Below are 19,365 nucleotides of genomic sequence, written 5' to 3'. Positions count from 1 at the left end.
CCCAAAATTTAACCGTCAACCATCAAATGAACTAAAATTTAACCTTGAACCGTCAAAAGGGCTTATTTTTAACCGTCAACCGTCAACGTGACTCCCCGTTGAGATCCTCTTTAAAGCTTCTCAGAAACGCTGTATCAGTCACCTCCTGTAGCGCTGAAGAGGAACGGTTTCAGAAGTGAGTATCGAGTACCGTATTTGCTGTATTCCCTCAAACATCGCCCCAACATTTTTTCAAAGTTTCCGCCAAATCTTCTTGAAAGAGTTGTCAGATAAGCTTGTTTATATGCTTAACGTAAATGATATTTCTATTTTAAAGCTTAACATTCAGTATGAAGCAAGCTTATTCGCAAGGTCTGACTAAGGTGTTTCATGCATGACGCTTTTAAGTAGGACGTTACATGCATGTGCGATTATGTTATGTGTTTGGGGGCCACACCTTACTCATGAACTTAGCTTTATTTCAGCTTCTTCTTCTTTTCATCAGTTTACTAGTGGTTTAGTTCCAGTTTTTGATCATCAGTGTCATTGGTTTTCAGTAATTGTCCTTGCACTTTCAAAATTTGACCTCTAAGATGCCGTTGAGTCTTGAAAATGACAAAAACAAGGAAGGTAATTTACCCCGGCGATTTGTTCAAACAAAAGAAAATGAAATAAATTACTTCCTCTTCAGTGATCGGCAATTGTCATTCGGCTTCTTTGATTCAGGAACCATAGTGGAACGTGCCGATTCAGCAACAACGTCTACATTCCACTATTAAAAGGTTTAGTTGTCCTTTTACGAGTTTCCAGTGGAAAAACGTCTGACGTAAGTGAGAATGCGGGGAACGCTTAAGGACTACAGGAACAAACTGTCAAATCAGGGCGGCCTATGAAAATAATCCTGCTTTTTTCGGCCCTTCGAGGGAATATAAATCGACGCAACAGGCAGATCTTTTCACACCAGATCTAACCTACCTGAGGTGTACTTGATAAGGAGTTAGAACCACGAGCCATGGTAAGTCAGTATGGGTAACATTATTGTTTAATTTGATTTTGTGTGATTTCAAATGTTAAATCACTTTTTATGAGAGTGTGAAACTAATCCTTAGTTATCACTAAAGCATGCAATGAACCTTACCCCTTGCTCCTCACCCCTCAAGATCACCAATTTGTTTGTAAAGGATGATTGATTCTTAATTTACTCGGTGGGGTCAAGACTGATCTTGTGATAATTATCCAAAAAGTGTCCGACTTTTGTTTTGTTCGTAGGCATCCTCTCCCATAATAGCGGCCTTACTAGTTCTGTTGGCCTCTAGCGGTCAGATGAAAGCTGCAGTGGTGAGTTTTCTAATACTTGTTTTTAAAAAGTCGTGGTCTTTTCATGGTCTGAGCGAGCAACCATATTCATCTAGTCACAAGCCGTGAAGCACACATGGATTAACAAACATATGCCGGAATTTGATAACAGCAAGCTTGTTAGTTTTAAAAGCTGCTTTATAATTGTCCTCTACGCTGCGATTATTCATGGTCAAACTCACCACCAGTACTCGAAGAACAGAATTCATAGAGGTTTAGCAACGTAAATGAAATAAGCAACATGATTCAGTTAATTCTTTTAAATCTTTTTTAACTGTCTTACAATATGTCTCTATTGATAGATTCAAGACCCCAATCCAAGGCTCGGGGCAGAGAATGAAAACTTCAATCTTCACATCACTGAAAAACAAGCAAGCTTTAATGAACGAATCGAAATCGATGAAGCAAACGACATCGAATACTTTTCAGTACCGGCGCATAATGACGTTCTTGCCGCTGATTTCTTGTACGATTTTCGAATGGTAAGATTGTCTTCAAACAGACCGCAAATAGATATGTAATTAGCAAATCGTTTTTAATTATAAATGCATTTGCAACTCAATAATTTCTACTCAAATATTTAATTAACGGAAGGCGCAGTGGCCTAGTGGATAGTGCACCGGACTCCGGATCGAGAGGTCTGGGTTCGAGACCTCTCCGAGTTGTGTTGTGTTCTTGGGCAAGACACTTTACTCTCAAAGTGTCTCTCTGAAGGGTGGTGCCTCGCATGGGTCCTTGTGTTCCATTCGCACCAAGCCTGTTGGGTCTACGACTTCTATGAGTCATACCCAATAAAGCTGTTAAGCTGTTTTAAAAAATTGTCAGTGGAATTCCGATTTCTCGAACCCTCGGTTTCTCGAACCTTCCGATATCTCGAACCAAACTTTGTTTCCCTTCGATTTGCTTCACTTGTAATTTCACCTTCGAACTCTTGAACTCCCGATTTCTCGAACCAACTTGCGTTTCCCCTGGAGGTTCGAGAAATCGGGATTCCACTTTATTAATAGAAATAAGTTTTATTATCATGACTTATACCGTTCCTTTGTTTTAATTGCTGCAAAGCGTTACAAAGAGGTGCTGATATCGATAATCACCGCTGAATAGTATCTATTCCCCATTATAAGCAACTAATCCAGAATATTTTTTTATTCCCATTTCAATTTCCCATTCCTCATTCTCTTTTCCTTATTTTAGTAACATTCAAATCACTTGTGTCCACACTGTACCAGACTAATTTCAATGTCACTTGTTGATAACCTATTTTCACTTTATATAGAATATAACACTCACTCGCTTTCAAGATGGTGGCGTTTGTTATCTCAGCCCTTTACCGACAGATCTGCCAAATCCAAACGCCATGAAATCTGCAGTAAGACAGGTAACAAGTTAATATCTACTGGAAACTTTTACCACTGCAGTTCGTTACATTGTCGATTGCAGTCATCTGAGCGGATAAGTCGCAATCTTTCTCCTTTGCTTTGTTTTGTTTTTGTTTTGTTTTATTTTGTTTTTTACTGCGGTAGAACCCCTTGCGAATGTTAATCGTAATATTCTACAAACACCGTGTGAACAGATGGAATAAGTTTGGCTATGCAGTTATGTTAATTTGACAGCCAAACTCCTCATTAGAGGTCTGGCTAAAGCTTACGAATGAAATTGTCCAACATTCAACCGGCATTAGCAACCATGTCTGGGGGTTTTACGACCCGCCGGAAGTTACGTCGCGTCGGCTATTGTAGCAACATTTGACAGAATCTTAGATCTGTCAGAGCACGACTATCTCTTAAAAGCACACTCGATTAATTGTAAATTTTGTGTAAATCTTCTTCTTTATAGATGGCCAGTCTTTCCGCGAATCATGACATCACAACAGTGAGTCACAGGTGGGTGATTGTGGGGAAAGTCGACAAGACGACTCTGCGGGAGGAAGTGAGAGATTTCTGTGCCCAGTACCCAGTCTACCGCTTAATGGAGTACACACCTGACTCAGTTACTGTTGTGGGGAATCAACTGGAAAGTAAGTTATTGAAGTAACCCGTACTTTTAAAGCACACCACTAGACCAGCAGGGCCCCAATTCTAATGTTAAAAATTTTTTATTGGTCTGTTCCCTCTGGAATATATCTCGGCCTTGTCGAATAAATGTTCTCCAGCTATTTAAGTACTTTAAACAACTGTATTTCCGTCTTCACAGAAAGGGTCAAACGCCAAACCACCATAGAATTTGATGAATATGATTTGTGTGGCCGAACCCCACCTAGTGGATGCGCGTGGACGGATTGGAAACTGCGATGCAAATTTACCACTCACCATTGCGTTTATTACCTGAAATGCAAGCAAAACAGCGTACAGAAAGTAAATATCTGCGAAGTGACGGCCAACCATGAGAGTGGAAGGATCATGTGCTGTGAAGCCAGATGTCCATAGATAATTAGCCGTAGAATGATAAGTGAAAAGGCCGATTTACACGATGCGATTTTGTTTAATTTGCGATACGCGATCTACATATATACGACATGTACTCGAATTCGTAACTGAGACAAATCTTCGACAGAGTATACACAGCACGAATATAACGTGGGTGAATGGATTTCAAACATATTTCATCCCCTGTGACAGATAAAGTATTTTTTTGTTTTCATCGTAGGCACACACAAAAATGTTCAATCATAAATATGGCATACGATTTTTCATGACGACAGGAAAACAAAAGGAAACAATTGTACCGTGTAAATTCGGCGTCTATTTTTCTTCTTTTGATTGTTAAGATTTGATCAGTACCAAAATAAATCAGTGGTCGTTTCCACAAATTTGTAATAACATGATGAATTTCGCGTAAAAATCTCAAAGAGTTTCAATTAAGTGATCGTAAAGATAACAGAAAAAATGTAGGCCATTTTAAAAAAGCGTGATGGTAGTAAACGCAGTCAAACATCCTGTGGGCAACCACCAAAAATATCACCCTAAGAGATTTATGACTACAGAAGTTCACAGTAAATCAGGAGAACTGATTATATGATCATGAAGTGTTCGCTTACAAGAAAATATGAACAACATTTCAACTTAGCCTGCAACCAGGTCCTCACACAGCGCGCGATTTTCCCGCATTTGAGGGACTAATCATAATCAGTGCCAGACCCCTCGCATACCTATAGCCGGCTCTCGTTGTTCAAGGCCTCTTGCTTTCCCGCAAACAAACACTCCTGCAGAAGTGCTTACAATGAGAGCCTGGTCGCAGAATAAATTCAACTCTCAAGAGTCTTTATGTGATCGTAGTCAATGTTTACGAGAGGTTATGGCTTAAGCTTTAAAAATTTACAAGGAAAATAAAAATTTTGATGATATCATGTCGAGTTGTACTGATGAGTCCTTGTTGACTGCACATGTTGATACGCACGAAAGATAAATGCCTGTGATTTCAGACTTGAATCCTGTAGTTGTGAGAAAATCTATCGAGGAATTTCCAAGATCGTCCCCGAAAAATTTAACGATTTCATAAAAGCGAACATCAATCCTTTGGTTGAAACGTGTGAAACTGATCTGACTGCGAAGAGGGAAAGTTGGTTTTAGACCGCTGTGAATGTGGTCGGTAGGTGTCTTGGAAAACTGTTCCCAGCCACCATGAATACCGTATTTCCTCGACAAAGCTCCCAGCTAAAAGAAGGGGCGCTGTTCTATCCTGTAACTAAAGGAAAAAATTTAATTAAAGAACAGATAATGAACAGGCGCGTAGCTCCCTTTAAGCCAGTGAGCCCGGGCTTACAAACTTTTCTTGGAATATTTATTTTTCTTGGAATATTATCCCGCACTATACTTACCAGGCATGGAACAGGTTAAAAGCCAAAAACGACTTGCTACGCCCCTGACGACTGAACATAAATAAACTCTTCAAACACATGCAGATAGAAACAACTGGAAGTAACATGATGAAAAAAAACATTATCCTGTATTGATTCCGTTGCAGTTGAGGCTTGGAAGTTATAGGGAAGGTTGCGAAATTAAAGAAACAGGTTTTTCCTGTATCTCTTCTAGTAAGGAAGTGAGAGGGGAGGGGAAGGGGATGCGCTCGCCGTGACTTTGCGTTTAAGGTGAAGGGCGCTCATTGGGGGAAGTAAGGCAATGCTCCTTTGCAAGGAGCTTAAATGATATTAGACTTTCTCAACCGGCGAATTGAATTTTTTTTTTTTTAAACAACATCTCTTTACCGAATTGGAGGTGACTAGTGGTGGAAATTGGCAGAAAGTCGTTTTTCTAAAGAAACTGTGGTGCTGCGTCGGTGGGGGTAACAAGGTAATTTGGTTATATCAACTAAGTTGAAATTGTCACAATTGGCCACCGTAACGAGTAAAAAGCTGACGTTTCGAGCGTTAACCGTTCGTCAGAGCGAACCGCCACTGACACTAAGACTGCTGAGGTAAATGGTTGTCGTTTTATGAAAACAGAGAGAAAGATATAGTAGTAAAAGATGATTTTAACTCACTCCCAGGGAAGCTAAGTTTTTTTGTTTGGGGGGGGGGGGGGGGCTGGGGAATTTCTGTATTTTTCCAAAAACTCCAGACCCCCCCATCTTCAGGTGACTGACAAAAGTGCGACCCTTCCCTCACTACTTCATGGTATATTCTAGGCCGTAGATACTTCGGAACATTTTCGCTTGTGAAAAATGCACTTTAATTTATTATAATCGCGAGACCCTAGATAAATTAGTATATTGTAACATCTCCCCTTTTATAAACTAACTGTACTTCTTTTCTAAGGAATCGAACAATAGCAGGAAATTCTTTAAGATTTTGAAAGTTAGGTGTGATGGTGCGACATAAAGGAAATTTATGATGCAAATCCTGTGTGTATAATAATTTGATTATCATAGGAAATAGTTTCTGAAGATGTAATTCTAAAATTATAAAAAAAATATTGCAATGTCATGCACAATTGTGAGCCTGGTCACAGTACGCAGTTTATCATGACGCTCCAGCTACTGTCGGAAAAATTTCCTGTTCAACTGACCTGTACGATGTCATGAAGTCTGTGTTCATTACGTTCTCCAGTCTAACCCAGAACAACGTGTATCAGACTTTCACAAAAATCTTCCGCATAAGCTTAGCCGTGTTTTCATGTTGGTACCTTATTGTCACATCATTGTAGACAAAAATGTATCCATTAGAATTCTGCAATCTTTTAAATTTCCTTCTTTTTTTCTCTCAAATCTTGTACGCGCGTCCCCATGATAAAGTTAAAATGAGATAAAAATCGAAATCAAATTTCTGAAGCCACTCGCGTTGGTAGTTTCAGTAAACCTTTTTGTTGAAGACTGATAAATGACGAATGCGTGAGGAGGCCCGCGGCTTTCGGGCTGAGATTACATTTAAATTAGTTTTTCTTATTTTCTCTGAAGAGCAACTGATTTACTCTGTAATAAACCGTATTTTACAGCAATGAAAACTTAAGTTGTCTCTGCATCCTTACGAAACTACTTTGTCTGCACTTAACTGTAATGAAGGCCTCCAGTGAGCGAATGATAATTGATCAGTCACGATAATTATGTACTGTGATTTGTAAACGGTATTCACTTCTAATAATAGTAATAGAATCAGTGCTTTTGGTTGCATTTATGTTAACTCGATGTCAACGTTTCCAAGCATCTAAAACCCCCGGGGTAACAGCCATATTGTCAAGCGTCTAGCTTCAGTCGTAAAAATCATATCTGAAAGAGTGACTCATTGTTTTGCTAAATGGCCAGCTTCCTTAAGCGAAAAGTGAAGACTGATCAGTTAACCAGGCATGTTCAATAATATTTGTCACTTTTCATGTTTCATTACTGTTTTGTTTTGTTTTATTTATATTTTTTTTTTCGAACTGAGCTGTCATGACTTTCTTCGGCACGTGTTGTGCATCTAATGAGACCATTCTTCACCTACGTTTCAGTTATATTAATACTCAGTCATGGCCGAGAAAAACTCATTGCGATTGAGGTTTTTTTGCCATAATTTAAGCGCTTTCTTTTCCTTTTCATTCACTCCGTCAACTTAAAAGTAACGAATAAATAGTCTATCATGAGTGAAGTAGCTCCTCTCAGCTTGTAAAACCGTTCTGAAGAACATTTGTTTTCCCTCCTCGTGAACTGAGATCAAGGATATGCGTTAATTATGTTCATGCAGTTTCAGTCGCTGTAGCCGCTTGGCAGACGTCTTTATGATTCTGTCCCGATCTCATTTTGACCCACTTAGGGACCTTTCAATCCTTATACTATGCTAAACGGCACGTAAATCATCCTCCCCCATTTTTACAAAGGAAGATAGAAAGCCTGTGTTGGAAATACAGACAGGCAGATGATAGTAAGGTAAAGTCTGTTTACGAGCCAAGTGGCCCATCAGGCCAGCGCTTAACTCCGATTTCTGTAGCATTAAGCGACTAGGAGTATTTCTACTCCCCCCTGGATGGGATGCCAGTCCATCGCGGGTTTACCCCCAGCATTAAATGGCCGGTACCCATTTAAACACTTGGGTGGAGAGAGGCAGGCAGACATACAGTACAGCTAGCTTATAGGATTTTGAGTATTGACCCAATACTGGCCATGGGTCATCGAAAATATTTCCAACTCCTCGTACTATTTGCCGATCTTTCATAATCTTGAAATCTTCAGCATTACTACCGAAAAACTTATCGGCAGACCTCTTTGTGTTACTTTGCAACACGTTGATTTTACTTAAAGCTATTGGCTCGAAGAAAGGATTCGTATACGGAGAAGCGCTACGCCTTCTAAATAAATTCGTCACGCTCCAAGTTCCACATAAAAACTTTGAGACAGTGCAGCTTTGCCGAAAAATGATCACGAAGCGTAAAAAATTCGCATTAATTGAAGAAGTATTTAAATCACTAAAGATGGCCGAATGCAGATATCACCTTCACAAATGAATTTTTTTGGCTAATTTCGACGATCAAGTAAATTGATATTGTTCAGAGGAAACGGAAAGATTTAATGTAAATAAAAAGATTATATTCTCTTGAGGAAGTCTGTTCCTTTGTACGGTGGTCACGTTCGCAATTGAGTCATTTTCACAACTCAGTTCCTGGGTCACTGAATTCTTCCCCTTGTTCTTTATCTTACTACACGGTCTATCATGACGCTCCAGCTACTGTAAAAGCAAGTTCCTGTTGTTCAACTGACTTGTAAGATGTCCTGAAGTCCGTGTTCATTGCGTGCTCCGGTTGAACCAAGTACAACGTGTATCAGACCTGCACAAAAATCTTCCGCCAAAACCGAACAAACCGAAAATCCCAATGCCCCCCTCTTCAGTCGTAATGTCTGAGAGCGTGACTGAAATGTTCGTCACACTGCAGCTTCTGGAGGGTGGTATACACTTCTCATGATCTCAAAAGTGACTCGCATAAACATAAGGCAATGCGCAGTGAGCATAAATTAGTCAAGCTGGGAGAAATAAAAACGGATTTCGATCAAAAAAGCGGCCGTTCCCTGGTAAATCTCCACAAGGAAGCGACAGTTATAATCAGTTAGTTTTAAATGAATGAATTCCTTATATATATTGCGCCCTTTCTATACAATATTCGACTGAAGGCGCAGTACCCCCCATAAATTTGATAGACACTACACAAAGACAGACCACAACACCGGGCACTACGTGCAGTGTGTGGGTTCTAGAACGTCCCACAAATTTTTTTATCACATACAAGGGCTTGTGAGACGGGACCTCCATTTATCGCCCCTATCCGAGAACACTAGAAAGTCTAACCATTTGCCGATATTATTACAAAGGCAGCACTTTCTTCTCAGTTATTTAAAGACCCTGAGTGTTGGTCGGGCCGTATTTGAACTCACGACCTCCCGCACAACAGTTCGGCGCTCTACCAATTGAGCTAACCGGGAGGTTAAGATGAAAATGTTCAGCCGCACTGAAAAATTTCAAACATATTGTTCTGTTGAATGGTCTACTTCCTGAAGCGAAACGTTACGACTTATCAGTTAACCAGGCCGCCTTCAATAATATCTGTCACTGTTTAAGTCCACTCCAGCTTCCTGAAGCAGTAACAACGAAACAATTTCATAACCTGCTGATCATTTTCGAGTCGGCGTAGCTGAGACACTCAGCATATAACTAGCTCTATAGTCTCCATCTCGCTGAGTTCTACCGTATTTTCACCTAATCATCTAAAAGGTTCAAATCAACACAGTATACCCACTGAGGAGATGGTATGTGTTTTAGTTCACTTTGTAAAGCTCGATATTTAACATGTGTCTCACATTAGGCTGTCAGATTTATTTCTTTTTATGAAATTTATCAAATCGCTTCTGTTCGCCACAAGCACCCTGTTTCTATAAGCTCTATGAGGAAAGAAATAGCCTGTAGCCCTCAATCAACGGAATGATGATAAAGTTAATCCGCATGTTCTTGGAATCTTCTTCAAGGCATCTCACTTAATAGCACCTGTCTGTTATTTATCACTGATGTTGCCTTTGTCTTTCAGAATGTCTTTTTGGTCGGCATTCTTTTTATCACCTTGAATGGAGTTCGAGTTTACTGCATTGTGAGTTTTGATGAATTATCTCACTTTTCTCTTGACCAATTTGTATATCTGAGCTATTTGAACCGACTTTATTCACTGAATTTAAGAAGGTTACTTATCACTATTATCATCATTTGCGATTTCAATGTGAAAGACTGAGAGCTATTCCTTTCTTGTTTCCGAAAATGGAGCGACTTTTACCGAAGATGTAGAAGTGGATGTCGACAATCAAACCGAAGTGATCCGTGTTCCTCAACACAACGACGCGGACGCAATGGAAATGATGAATGACTTTTGCGAGGTACAGTTAACACATTCAAAACACAACTGCGATAGAAAATCAAGGTTATCTTAAAGAAAACACTACCGAACTGTGTACACAGTTCAGCATCTGCGCTAATATTAGAATGAACAAATTAACGAAGATGTATGAATATATCTTTCCTCAGGGTTTGTCTGTTTACAGAGTACCATCAGCACGTGCCTGCTATGTATCTAAACTGGATTCATCTCTTCCAGAGCCGGGGAAGATGAGAGTCAACATGAAACAGGTAGAGTCTACAGATCATATAAATCAGAGATTCTAATCTCTTGGTAGAGTGCGGAGTTATCAAATTCCATTTCAATGGTGTTTTAATTTGTTGAAGTGGATTTTGCTTTTCATCATGACCGTAGCTGTCGGTAAGTTAAAGATTAAGTTTGGTTACACATTAGTGACGCGCAAGATCAAAATGCCATTATAGTGCCTCGTGGGTTGTTACTTGAAAGAGAGTTAATGGGAAAGAGTTATCTGCGAAGGTATGTCCCTGTCTGAGAAAGTGTTCCAGGAGCCAAAAGTGATGGTAAACCGATTTGGCTCAAACTTGAATTGGCCCAAAAGTTGAGTGTGACAAGATATTTCAAAAGCCACTTTGGCTCACTCCTCTGACTGTTTGTTCTGGAGTTTCAGGGGAGTCCCATTTGTGGCCTATTCTCAAGCGATTAGGTAGAGAGGGCTCTTTATTTGGGTAGCCTCACATATGGGTTATGACAGCTTTCGCCCCGTTGCAAGCTCGCCCTACCGCCAGTTCACCTCAAATCTTTAAAAGAGCACTCTTATGAAACCGCCCTATAATTTGAAAACCTGAAAAATTCAGTTATTTCATTATGATATGAGTTTTTAGCGATTAATAAAGCCTTTTCAACGATAATTTTAGTTGAAAGTCAATTCTAGGGCGAGAAATTACGATTTGAAAACCGTTCCATCATTAATTTTCGTAATCACTTGCCAGGCTCAAGAAGACTGGCGCGAGTTTGGAGATTACTCATTTGACGCGCCGTGCTCGTGGCTAATTTTCAAAAACAGTATTTTGATCGTATATACTGCTTTTTATAACACTAAGACTAAGACTATTTCACTAAATTTCACGAGGTTTCCGTATAAATATAAAAAGTGTGTTGAGTAATCTACGTCACAATGGGAGTGACCGTTGACCGAAGATAAGTTGGCCGTGATCACGAAAATTAATTGCGGAACGGTTTTCAAATCGTAATTTCTCGCCCTAGAATTGACTTTCAACTAAAATCAATATTGAAAAGGCTTTATTAATCGCTAAAAATTTATCTTATAATGAAATAACTGAATTTTTCGAGTTTTCAAATCATAGGGCGGTTTCATAAGAGTGCTCCTTTAACGCCACAACATGTTTCTTTCCTAACGAAATTATCATAGATTTGATTAATGTGCAAATTTAATGTCGTTTCTAAAACGCTGGACTGGTCAAGCATGGTTAGTGGATTTTGACCGCCGGCCGCGCTCTTGATATGCCAGCTGGTACCTGTGTTTATCTCTGTAGTTCTACAGTGGAGGGGGACAGGGGGGGCGGGAGCCTGGGAGAACAGGGGGTGGAAAAGAGAGGGAAGCGGGAGAACAGAGGGCAGGAAGCAATATCTACATGAGGGCGGGAAGCAGTATCTACATGATGGTGGGAAGCGGAAGCAGAAATAAATAAGGCGATAGTTTGTTGTTTATTACTGGGTATTATTCAGTCAAAAACACTTATCTAGCAACGTTTTGAAATTTCCACTTAACATCCACCAACGTTTAAAAGAAAATTTCGGAGGCAAGAAAACATGAGATAGCATGACATGTATAGTGTTTGGTAAGCTGTAGCTGTCAAAAATGTCCAGCAAAGAAAGCGATTCAGGGTCATTCAGGTCACACGCCGTCAAAGACTATATTAATCGGCCTCAGTATTTTTCGTTGTGACCACGAAAAATCCGTTCATGGAAGACCTTCCTGGGAGTTCGCTCCGCACAACTCAAATTACATCACACAGTGAAATGAGACTTTCGTCTTTATAAGGAGATGTCATAAGCGACTATCAAACTGTGATAATTCGGTTAGTGTTGATTAAGAAAACTGACCTGTGTGAACTTTCATCGGGAACCAATGATCCCCCGCCAAAATAAAGGCTAGAAAATGAAAAAGAATATTAATTTTTGGCACAGTTTGAAAGTTAAACCCTGGTTTCTGTTTCTCTTGATTAACCTGAATGTGACAAGTTGCGTGACTTTTTTATAATGCTCTATCGTGATTCTGTCAATCAGCTTTTGTATGCGTCATTGTCCGGGCATGTGCGGGGACCTTGTGTCATTCGATGAGCAGCACGTAGTTCGGTCGTCCTGGCGCAGTGTGATTTTTTTAATAAAACCGTTTAAACCTCTATTTGCCGTTTCTTACATGGTGGCAGCGGTCACAGGACCCATACGGACGGAAGACTACTAGTATGGCATCAGGATTTAGTTTACCGCCGCCGGCACCCCTAGAAAGCCCAACCAGTCCAAGTTGCTACTCTCCTCACAGTCATAGGCGAAGAGGCTCGCGATGTTTATTCCACGTTTACAGATTGGACCGAGGAGGGCGACGAGAACAAGATTGCCCCGGTTTTGACGAAGTTTGCCGAATATTGCCAACCGCGAAAAAATGTCCCCTTTGAGCGCTACCGATTCAACCGCCGATCACAAGAAGCAGGAGAAACATATGACCAGTACAAGACCGCACTTCGTGAACTCGCCGCGGGATGCGAATTCAATACCATAACTCCGGACGAAATACTCAGAGACCGTTTGATTTTTGGCATACGCGACACAAAAGTCCGGGAGAGATTACTTCGCGAGGCTGCTCTCACCTTAGCCAAAACAGACGAGATTTGTCGCGCCGCCGAAAGCATGCAAGCCCAAATGAAAGTTGTTGGAGATGCCACCGAATCGGAAACCAACAAAGTAGATCAAGAGCGTACCTCTAACGTAAGAAAACCAAAGAAGAATATGCGGAGAAGACAACAGCAAAGTCAACGCGGACGTAACTGGAGAGAGTGTGACAATTGTGGATATCAACATATGGAAAACTTGGAATCCTGTCCCGCACTCGGTAAGGAATGCCTGAAGTGTGGAAAGAGGAATCACTTCATAGCGAAATGCAAGTCCAAGGAGGTCAAAGCCGCCGATTTAGAAGACGAAGAGGCCAGCGAAATGTACCAAACAGACGTAGCAGCCGTGGAGCTTGATGATTCACAACTGGTCACATTGAAATTAGAGTCGGGTAACTTCGTTTTCAGCCGGACACTGGCGCTCAGTGTGACGTGATGCCACTACATATTTATAAGAAAGCATCCAAAGACGAAACACTTGAAAAGGTAACTCGCACCGAGGCATCGCTTGTCGCCTATGGGGGCTCGAAAGTTAAGGTCATTGGTTGCGTCAGCATCCGCGTCTGGAGAAACGAAAGGTCATTCCGTCTGGACTGCCGTTTAGTCAACAACGCTAAACTACGTCCTATCCTTGGCATCAAGTCGTGCTTAGCTATGGGTATTATCCAGTACAAAGATAATGACTTTATCCACAGGCCTGAGACTGGAAGTGCTTCGGTTTTTGCAGTGGATGCCCCGCGTTCACCTTTAAGCAAAGAGGCGCTCATGTCAAAGTTCCCAGACGTTTTTGGTGATGGCCTAGGCCAACTGGACGGTGAATACAAGATTAAGTTAGATGAAACGATCCCCCCAGTACAGCATGCTCCACGTCGCATCGCAGTGGCATTAAGGCCCAAGCTTAAGGAAGCATTAGATGATTTAGAAGCACAGGGTGTCGTAGCTCCGGTGACCACGCCCACCAGGTGGATAAACTCCGTTGTCGCAGTACCAAAGAAGAATGGAAAGTTGCGCATATGTCTGGACCCCAAAGATCTGAATCGTGCAATACAGAGAGAAAATTATCAGCTTCCGACAGTTGAGGACATTGCGACACGCCTTCATGGAGCAAAGGTCTTCACAATTATGGATGTCAGGAATCGGTTCTGGCACGTCAACCTTGATGAAGAATCTTCATACCTGACGACCTTTTAGACCCCCTTCGGTCGGTATCGCTGGAGGCGCATGCCATTCGGAATCTCATCAGCTCCGGAAGTGTTTCAACGGAAATGCACGAGCTTATTGAAGGCATGACGGGTATTGAGGTGGTGGCAGACGATTTTATTGCAGTCGGTTACGGTGACACGTTTGAAGAAGCGGCTCAGGATCATGACAAAAATCCTCTGCTCTTCCTCTAAAGATGCAAGGAAAGAAATGTTCGCCTAAACTTAGAGAAGCTCAAGCTGTGACAGCCACAAGTACTCTTCATTGGACACATGGCCACTGCTCAGGGACTGGGAATAGATCCCGCCAAAGTCCGAGCTATCGTTGAGATGCCACCCCCTACAGACAAGCAAGGAGTACAACGTCTTCTGGGACTGGCTCAGTACCTGGCCAAGTTTCTTCCACATCTCTCCGATACAACTAAGCCTCTAAGGGACTTAACACAGAATGACGTACAGTGGGTTTGGAATGAACCTCAACAGACTGCATTTGTGAAGTTAAAGGAAATGGTTACGCGCACCCCAGTTCTGCGTTACTATAATCTCAAGGAAGAAGTTACACTACAGTGCGACGCATCCCAGTCCGGCCTAGGAGCCGCTCTGATGCAGAATGGGCAGCCTGTCGCATACGCCTCACGAGCCCTGACACCGGCCGAGACACGCTATGCCCAAATTGAGAAAGAACTCCTGGCGATAGTCTTTGCTTGCGATCGTTTTGACGCCTATGTGTATGGCCGAGACCTGGTGAATGTAGAAACGGATCACAAACCCCTGGAGGCGATCTTTATGAAATCACTGGCATCAGCCCCCAAACGACTCCAGAGAATGTTGCTGCGCCTGCAGAAGTACAGTGTCAAAGTGAAGTACAAGAAAGGAAGAGAAATGCTGCTGGCAGATACCTTAAGTCGCGCCTACCTACCAGAAGTGAATGCCACCGAGTTCTCCAGAGAGTTAGAAGACGTTGACCACCGTAGCTGGCTCCCAGTGACCATTGACCGCTGGCAACAGCTGAAAAATGCAGCCGCAGATGACCCAGTACAGCAGAAGTTACGGGAAGTGACCAGAGGCGGATGGCCGGAAAATAGAGCTCAAGCACCCGAATGTGTTCGCCCTTACTTTGACGTGCGCGATGAGTTAACTATCCAGGACGAGCTTATCTTCAAAGGTCAGCAGATTGTTGTTCCTTTAGTGATGAGAAAGGAACTCATGGAGAAGACGCACGCGTCTCACATTGGTATTGAGGGATGTCTGCGCCGGGCCAGAGAAACCCTGTACTGGCCACGTATGGCCACAGAACTGAGAGAATATATTTCCAAGTGCGATATCTGCCTATCCCATCGCAATGAGCAAGGAAAGGAGCCAATGCAGTCACACGAGTTCGTTGCACGCCCGTGGGCAAAGGTTGCCGCTGACCTCTGTGAATTCGATAACAGGGTGTTGTTAGTTGTTTGCGACTACTACAGCAACTTTATTGAAGTGGCCCGCCTGAGCAGCATCACTTCTCGAGCCATCATTAGGGAACTGAAAGCCATATTTGCAAGATTTGGAGTTCCAGACACTCTGGTCACAGACAATGGTCCACAGTTTTCGTCCGCCGAGTTTTCAGTTTTCTCCAGGGCCTGGATGTTCGAGCACAAGACATCCTCGCCGGCCTATCCTCAGTCGAATGGAAAGGCAGAGAATGCAGTTCGGACAGTTAAGAATTTGTTTACAAAGTGCAAGGCGTCTGGAGCATCAGAGTTTCAGGCACTCTTAGACTGGCGTAACACACCCACGGCAGGAATTGGCACCAGCCCCGCCCAACGCCTCATGGGTCGCCGTTGTAAAACACTGCTGCCGGTAGCAGGCTCACTGTTACAGCCCAACTTTCCCACTGAGGAGGACACTCGCAAGTTGATAGGTACCAAGCAAAGACAACAGCACTACTACAACAAGCAAGCCAAACCTTTAGACCCAATCAGCGTGGGAGAAACAGTGCGAATGAAACTACCTGGTGAGAAAACATGGAGTTCAGGAACATGCACGGCTACAGCTGGCCCAAGGAGCTACAGGGTACAGGTAGGACAGACGGTGTATAGGAGAAATCGACGGCAGCTAATCGACGCAGGGGAACCCAAAGATGTCCCAGAACTTATTATTCCGGATCAGTCAGCAGAAGCAAGCCCTGAGCCCGCGGCCACTGTCCCACCCGGAAACTGCCCTCCATCTGAAGTTCACGTTGGACCGAGGCGGTCACAACGAGAAGTGAAGCCACCCCATTGGTTCAAAGACTTTGTCACTCCCTAATGTTTTTTGTTATTGTTGTTTCGTTTAACGTTTCTTAGGAAAAAGGGAAGATGTGACAAGTTGCGTGACTTTTTTATAATGCTCTATTGTGATTCTGTCAATCAGCTTTTGTATGCGTCATTGTCCGGGCATGTGCGGGGACCTTGTGTCATTCGATGAGCAGCACTTAGTTCGGTCGTCCTGGCGCAGTGTGATTTTTTTAATAAAACCGTTTAAACCTCTATTTGCCGTTTCTTACACTGAAGACGAGAGCAACACAATGAAAGGCGGAATCAGCAAAGGGGCACAAAAGTAAGTACGGGAGGCGGAAGAACGTGGCACGGGAAGCGGAAGACTCTGACCTCCCTGTCCCCCCCCCCCTTCCCCCTCCACCTCCCCACTATACATTTTAGAACCTTTTCAAAATTCTCATCCCATTATTGTATCGGTATACATTCTTCATTCCTCACGTACAGGCCTCGATGCAGCCCAGCTTACCCCGTCAAGTGACAACTAAGGAAAGGGCTTGGAGAGTGGAGGGTTTTGCGAATCGATCATCTTTGCCCCAAACGTTTCTGGATTTCTGTGGCAGTTTTCCAATCTATACCATTGTTCAAATTCCGATGGATTTTACTGTTAGCTCGCTTAGGAGAGGTGGGTAAAATAATGGGTGAAAAGCGGTAAATTGGCCACCTATGAAATTGATAAAACACCGCTCACCAGTCCGTTTAATTTGTCAGGACCTATTAGTCGTTTACAGGGGTTTTAATTTAGTTTGTCTATAGACTTGCCTAATAAGACATAAAAACTTATTATCTCTTCATGATACACGATCATTGTGATAAGATGGTCTTATAATTACTTGAAATATTGCTTCCACTCGTCTAACATGTTTCCTTTAATCTTCCCTTTTGATCTGAACTCAGTAAAAGAAAACCTGTGAAGAAAAAAGTACAAAAAGAAGTAAGAAAACACATAATGAACATGGTGTAACGGTGCCTAAGAGGAGAGATAGTAAGATATCACGTGTATCCAAGAGAATGCAGGAAGTTTAGATTCTCTGTGAACCGTATTTCTTCGAATAATAAGCGTCTTCAACCGAATAAGCGCTCCGCCCCCCTACTCCCTAATTTTCTAAAAAGTATGGACTTAAGGAAGACCAACTTCTAGCACTATTACATTTATAACTTTTTAACTTTTAACTACAGCAGCATCAGTGCAGTTTGGTTGATTATTAATAAGTGTCCCCTTCGATAAGAGCCATCGGTTAGGGACAAAAGAGGTATTATTTTTGGTGATAGATGTATCTTTCTTTCTTTTTTAGATCATGGCCGTGGGAAAAGGTCTAAATCATTTGAATTTGAAGACTTTGCCGTTTGTGCTGGTCCAGAAGGTGTAAAAGAGATAACGAGATGCCTGAAGAAGTCGTTCCAACACTGGCTGCGGAATGGATCGGGACGTTACCCAAATTATAAACTAGAGTGTAAATTCGATTTACTTTTTTCTTATTACGTGGTCGACTGCATGTCCTCCAGCCAAAGTGGAAAATTTCAATGTAAAGGAATAGATCAGATGTCAAATTTCCTCGGCTTTTGCTGTGATATGAAATGTTGATACTAGGGAGATACTTCATGATATTTCATGGATAAGTCGATAAAAAATCGTCAAACCTAACAAAATTAGACTTTCTTTAAAGTTGACAGATAAATTTTGACTGAAAACCATTCAAAGAGCGCTTAAATGATATTCCGTTGAATTTGAGTTAATAAAAGGAAAAGGAAAGATGAGATATGCTGAATCCTTTTAATATAACCAAATACCTTTATTACTGTCTCATTCATTGATGAAACTTCCGAGAATAGAACTCAGGACTCTGGCATTTTCATCCCCCAACTTCTTCGATTTTTGTAATAACAACTTTTGCTCTTTTTTTTTTTATATTTCGATGTAGAATTGAGTTGCAATGACAAAGAAGAAATGAAACTTTCTCCGGCACGTGTAGATGCTGTGTTTCTGCTGTGGCACCATTTTTCACGTGACTTTTCAGCCGAAACGAGACTCCCCGCGTGCGATGGAGGTTTTTTGCAAAAGATTTGAGCTCGTTCATCTTTGCTCATCACTCACTGTGATGAACCAAAAGTAACAAATGAATAATCGCTCAGTGAAATAGCTCCTTTCAGCTTGTAAAACCGTTCTGAAGAACATTCGTTTTCCCTCCTCATGAACCGAAATAAAGGATATGCGATAAATATGTGGTTTTAGTCGCTCGAGCCGCTCGGCCGATAACTTTATATAATTCTGTCCCAACCTCATTATTGACCTACTTAGGGACTTTTCAATCCCGATCCTATGCTCAACGAAATGTAAATAATCCTCCCCATTTTTACAAAGGAGGATAGAAAACCTGTGTTGGACATACAGACAAACAGTCACGATCAAATACAGTACAGCTGGGATTTTGAGCACCGACCAATACTGGCCCAATACTGACCAATACTGGCTCAATACTGACCCAATACTGGCCGTAGGTCATGATCATCGAAAATAGGTTCCACTCCTCGTACTATTTGCCATAATTTTAAAATTCCAAAATGGAACTTCTGCATTTACCAGAAAAAAGCTTATGGGTAGACCTCTTGTATCAGTCTGTAGCACATTGACTTCAGTGAAAGCTATTCTGGCCGTCTTACGAGCCTCTTTCCATATAAAAAACTTTGAGACAGTGCTTTGCCTAAAGCAATAGAAAGAAGTTTGCTGATATCCCAAGTGACGTTCAGGTAGAAGACTTGGGCAAGATAAAATATAGATTCACAATACAGTTTTCATACCCACCCCACTCCCCGGGAAGTCCAATTG

The 19,365-nt window shown here is 41.9% G+C and overlaps 3 protein-coding genes across 3 annotated transcripts; all 3 read left to right on the top strand.

Annotated features, from left to right (window-relative positions):
• The first annotated feature begins 731 nt into the window (after positions 1 to 731).
• Positions 732 to 4,683, top strand: LOC111346491 (uncharacterized). The gene is made up of 6 exons (XM_022953778.2): positions 732 to 994; positions 1,249 to 1,317; positions 1,638 to 1,817; positions 2,612 to 2,713; positions 3,172 to 3,352; positions 3,529 to 4,683. The coding sequence occupies exons 1-6, from the start codon at positions 992 to 994 to the stop codon at positions 3,759 to 3,761; spliced, it is 768 nt and encodes a 255-aa protein (XP_022809513.1). The 5' UTR covers positions 732 to 991; the 3' UTR covers positions 3,762 to 4,683.
• A 4,513-nt stretch (positions 4,684 to 9,196) lies between these two features.
• On the top strand, positions 9,197 to 18,298 carry LOC111346490 (uncharacterized). The gene is made up of 6 exons (XM_088747936.1): positions 9,197 to 9,540; positions 9,816 to 9,875; positions 10,009 to 10,155; positions 10,304 to 10,405; positions 16,986 to 17,163; positions 17,834 to 18,298. The coding sequence occupies exons 1-6, from the start codon at positions 9,538 to 9,540 to the stop codon at positions 18,121 to 18,123; spliced, it is 780 nt and encodes a 259-aa protein (XP_088604062.1). The 5' UTR covers positions 9,197 to 9,537; the 3' UTR covers positions 18,124 to 18,298.
• On the top strand, positions 10,655 to 13,481 carry LOC148736645 (uncharacterized). Its single transcript, XM_088747688.1, has 3 exons — positions 10,655 to 10,696; positions 11,690 to 11,818; positions 12,663 to 13,481. The coding sequence occupies exons 1-3, from the start codon at positions 10,655 to 10,657 to the stop codon at positions 13,479 to 13,481; spliced, it is 990 nt and encodes a 329-aa protein (XP_088603814.1).
• Positions 18,299 to 19,365: the final 1,067 nt, after the last annotated feature.

Source organism: Stylophora pistillata, chromosome 2 (genome assembly GCF_964205215.1).
Source record: "Stylophora pistillata chromosome 2, jaStyPist1.2, whole genome shotgun sequence".
In the NCBI taxonomy this organism is placed as follows: domain Eukaryota; kingdom Metazoa; phylum Cnidaria; class Anthozoa; order Scleractinia; family Pocilloporidae; genus Stylophora; species Stylophora pistillata.
This window is presented reverse-complemented; position numbering and strand designations above follow the sequence as displayed.